Source organism: Bos grunniens, chromosome X (genome assembly GCF_055505025.1).
Source record: "Bos grunniens cultivar Pamir isolate PY7600 chromosome X, Bosgru_T2T1.0, whole genome shotgun sequence".
NCBI lineage: Eukaryota > Metazoa > Chordata > Mammalia > Artiodactyla > Bovidae > Bos > Bos grunniens.
The window spans coordinates 57,656,769-57,661,522 of record NC_141194.1 but is presented as its reverse complement, the minus strand read 5'-3'; the positions used below and the strand labels follow the sequence as shown (position 1 = coordinate 57,661,522).

The following is a 4,754-nucleotide window of genomic DNA, read 5'->3' as shown; positions in this document are numbered from 1 at the left end:
AGTGGCAGTGATAGAGGAAGGGGAGGAGAGCAAAGAGGCCAGACCCACCACTAGCCAAGGGCGCCACAAGCGGAAGACAGGCCCAGAAGGGCAGCTCACAAAAGCGCCCCACAGGAAGCGAGCAAAAGACAGTTTAGAGTCCGTTTATAAGACACTTTTTCTGAGAGGAGAAGGGAGTGACGTGCAGATCCGTGCCCTGGGGAAGGAGTGGAACTTGCACAAGGTCTACTTGTGCCGGTCAGGATACTTTGCTAGCATGTTCAGTGGTGCGTGGCGTGAGACAACCATGGATACTGTAGAGTTGCAGATGCCTGACGAGAACATTGATTGTGAGGCACTGCACGAGGCTTTAGGTTCCCTGTACCGAAACTCTGTGCTCATCCCACCCGGTCGAGTGGTCCCCATGCTGGCCACAGCCAGCATGCTGCAGCTGGACAAGCTGATTCAGCAGTGCGGAGAGATAATGAAGGAGACGGTCAGTGATCAGACCGTGTGCAGCTACTACTGCTCTGCTGAGAGCTACGGACTCCAGAACATCAGGGCCATGTGTCTTCAGTGGCTGCTGGACAACCTGATGACCCAGAATAGTGAGGAGTTATTGAGAGAAGTTAGCCTGGATCTCATGAAAGAGGTCATTGCCTCTTCAGAGCTCTTCGTGATGGAAGTAGAGATGGATGTGTACACGACGCTGAAAAAGTGGGTGTTCCTGCAGCTGCAGCCGACATGGAGAGGCCCCCGCAGAGACCTACTGCCTGACGCCGACTCGTGGTTTGCCAGGTCCAGGCAGGAGTCAGAGGGCACCCCTTTCCTGGAGACCGAGCAGGGCAGAGCCTTCGTGCCAGCGTTCCAGCAGCTGCGGCTTGCCTACATGATCTGCGACCTGCCGTCAGCACGCATCATCGACCAGGATGCACTGATCCCCGCCACGTGGCTGACCCCAGTGTACAAAGAGCAGTGGCTTGCCCTCCTCCGGGCTGAGCAGACCAGAGACCTCGGACCCGTGGATGTCTTCGTGTCCGACCTCCAGAGGACCAGCATGCGGTGCGGGGGCCAGCTCCTCAGGTATAAGCAGTGCAGCTGGCGGTGGGCAGGCTTCAACGTCGGCTGGGACTTGGTGGTGTGCTATGCCAACCGGCGCATCATTTTCAAGCGCAGCGCGCTGAACAAGTCTTGCGGTCTCGGGGTCAGCTTACTCTGGCAGAGAAAGGTCGCGTTCCGCTTGCGCCTGGCCTCCTTGGACAGGGCTGGAAGAGCCATTTTCCGGAAGGAGACAGAACTCCAGGTGCTTTCCCTGGGAAAGGATGAAGAGCTAGAGGTGGTGAATCTGGAGAACGAAGATGTGGTTTTCCCCATATACGTGACCTGTAATTTCCTGTACCTCCCCAGAGAGGGGCGTTTTCCTGAGTGAGGACTCCTGAAAACAAAATCTCAGAGAGGTGAGCAGCTCTTTTCCTGGGGTCAGGGACGACCAGCTTTCTCCAGATGCCAGCTCCTTCTGCGGGACCAACCGGACTTGCCCACCTCTGGTGGCCCACCTCTGTCAGAGTCTTTGTTGAACTGTAGCTCATAATACTTGAGATCGTTTACCTGAGCCTATGAAGAGGAGAAATTTTAAAGCCCTGCTCCCCCAACACCTTTAGAACTTATTTGTGCTGTTAAAGTGGCAACCTGTCCTCCTGGTTTACCATCCATCAATGCCCCCTCCCATCATTTCTGCAAAGTCAAAGACCAGTTGACTTTAGAGAGAACCTGTGAACCTACCTACTCTACTACTGTTAGTGAAACTCTTTTAAAATATGTATTTCCTTTAGCTTGATTAAAGGAATGTTAAAGAAACCGTTTGGTTTCTCTTTCAGTTCTCGTGTTTAGAGCCACTCTGCCCCACTCATTACCACCACTACAGCTAGCTTCCTTTGGATTGCTTCCCTTTCCCCATTCCCTGCCACTGAGCGTTTAGTACTTGGTTCCCATGATCTCTCACTCTGTGAACGCACCCAGGCTACACTGATGATCTTCTCTTTATTGGTTGTTCCTCAATATTCTTAGGTTAGTTGACTTCATATCGTATCTTGATGTTACTTTGGCTTTATTTTGACTTTCCTAGCATTTTAACCCTAGAAAGATGCCTCAAATCTTATACAACCCTATATTGGGGGTGGAGTGGAAGGCAGCAGATTGATGCTATGAGGACATCTCGGTACTAGACAGACTTTTTCTGTGCCATACAGCCACGAATTATTTATGCACCAGAATGCACTCTCTAAGCACGCTGATGGCCTTTGCTCTTCAGAAACATTTGACTTTGGAATTGTACTTGGAAAGACTCTTTCCTGCTTAAAAACAGGTCTGGTAACCTCTGGAAAGGAACAGTTTTGAATTATAATGGGAATTGTTTGGCATCTGGAAGTGGGATCACGAGAAGTCCACACTAGTAATCAAAAGGGTAAGATAAACAGTGTTTTTGTCACAAAAGGAGAAGCACGCTAGTCACGATTTGAATTTGTTAGTTTCTGATTACTGTTAACTTACAAATTGTCACCATCCCATTCCCTCCATTGAGTCATTTTGAGGTCAAAGAATGGAAAACTCTATTTAAGAATCCATATAAATAATAAATACATGCTTGGAAAGAGTGTGATAAATTAATACAAGATGAACAAATAAAAAAAATAGTATACTCTATTGGTGTTTGGCAGATTCAAGTTGATGTATGGCAAAACCAATACAATATTGTAAAGTAATTAGCCTCCAATTAAAATAAATAAATTTAAATTTAAAAAAAAAATAGTCACCAGATTTAAGGCTTTACTTAGTTGAAATCAGAATTTTCCTTACTGGTGGTTTATGTTTCTCTTCCCAATTAGATTTTATCCACTGTCATTCAGTGAACAAATTACTTTTGACTTTATCCATTCATTCATTCCTTTTACTTTTAAAGGAGATTTGCAAGGCTTCGTTATCCCAAACCCACATACTAGTATTAGAGTAATATTTACGTGACAGTTACTTATATGAAATGGTTCAACCAGGAAGCTGCTGTTGCATCCTTCGATGTTTGCCCTTAATTTTGCAGCCCCCTACCCTTTCTCGTGTTCCCTTATATTCCGTATACCTAACCGACTACAAACAATAGACTTCATTTTATTTGTCTTTAAAAATAACTGGGGAGAAGAGTAAGGCATGATTCAGTTGAAAGGTAAAAATTATTATTATTTTTTTTTCCGGTAAGAATTTCACTTTCTTTATATAAACTCTCTAAGCAATTTGAAATTACTTTTTCTTGAGCTGAATGCCAAGATGCCATTTCATCTAAACACAGGTATCCTCAGTTGGGAAACTCAGAGACTACTTAGCTACAAGTGTACCTTGACTGAAAGATCTGCTTTTGTTTTCCTACCCAACGAGCTTTACATCCTTAAATTGCTTGTTGCCACTTACAATAGAAAGATGTTCAATAATGTACAAACAGTGACAGCTGAAATACACTCATTTAAACATTTAAACTCTCACAAACCCTGACTGTTGCCATTTGCCAGTTTGGGCAATTTATCCAATACCTGTCTCTATTTTTTCACTTTTTTTTTCTTTTCTTTTTGACTGCTCAGGATGAGGAAGAAACCTTTTCCCATGTTGATACTCATTTTGTTAGCCTCTTCGTAAAGGCATGGGGAGATGGGGAGGCAGGGCAAAATGTATAGTCAGGATAACGCTACAGGAAACCATCAAGCTAAATAACAGCAAACTAAACGCCACACTAAAGGAGATGTACCCCTATGGGATACCACGTGGTCCTTGAAAATGATGAGGATTTATCCCTGTCTCTGTCGTTCCCTCTCTGTATGTCTGCCGCTCTCTCTGTCATCCCCTGTCTCTGTCTCCATGATGTCTGTCTGCATCCCTGTCTGATTTCTATCTACCTCTGTCTTTGTCTACCTCAGTCTCTGTCTCAGACTGCCTATCTTCGTCACTCTCTGTCTCTGTCTTACTGTCCGTATCTTTCTGTTTCTCTCTGACAATCTGTTTGTGTCTGGGTCTCTATGTTTCTGTCTCTGTCTCTGTATTTCTCCAGTGCTTCTGTATCCGTCTGTATCTGCATCTCTCTGTGTCTCTTTCTCCATCCGTCTGTCTTTGTCTTTCCCTTTCTGTCCCGATCTGTCTCTGTCTTTCTCCCCACCCCCAACCTTGTTTCTCTCTGACTCTCTCTCTCCCCATCACTATCTCTATGTCTGTTGGCTCTCTTTCAGTGTGCGTCTGTCTTTCTCTGTCTCTCGGTCTGTCTGTCTCTGTCTTTCTATCTGTGTCAATCAGCCTCTGCCTGTCTCCCTGTCTCTGTCTGCAACCATCATTCTTTGCCTTAGTTTGAATGGGTGTCTGTTTGTCCCTGTCTGTGCCTGGCTTCCTCTGCCTCCCTGTCTCTGTCTCCATCTATTTCTACCTGTCTCTGTCTTCCCCCTTCTGTGTGTGCCTTTCTACCTGTCTCTTTTGGGGGAGGAGGTATAATATCTGAGTCTGTCCATCTGTTGGGCTTTCTCAGCCTGCCTGACCAGCTATCTCTGTTTTTCTGTCAGGCTGTCCTGTCTCTGGCTGTTTCTGCATCTGGTTCTGTTGCATCTTTTGATAGTCTATCTCTGCTTCTGCCTGTCTTAAGGAGACAGGAATGAAATGTTATTACAATTCGGTAGACAAACCCTCTTCTGTCATCTTCCCTTCCAGTGGTGTCCTAGAGATAGATGCTGTAAGAAGATAAAGCTTAG

The 4,754-nt window shown here is 45.7% G+C and overlaps 1 protein-coding gene across 1 annotated transcript; it reads left to right on the top strand.

The window, feature by feature from the left end:
* The first annotated feature begins 286 nt into the window (after window positions 1–286).
* On the top strand, window positions 287–1,408 carry LOC147340486 (germ cell-less protein-like 1). Its single transcript, XM_086387122.1, has one exon. The coding sequence runs from the start codon at window positions 287–289 to the stop codon at window positions 1,406–1,408; it is 1,122 nt and encodes a 373-aa protein (XP_086243248.1).
* The last annotated feature ends 3,346 nt before the right edge of the window (window positions 1,409–4,754 follow it).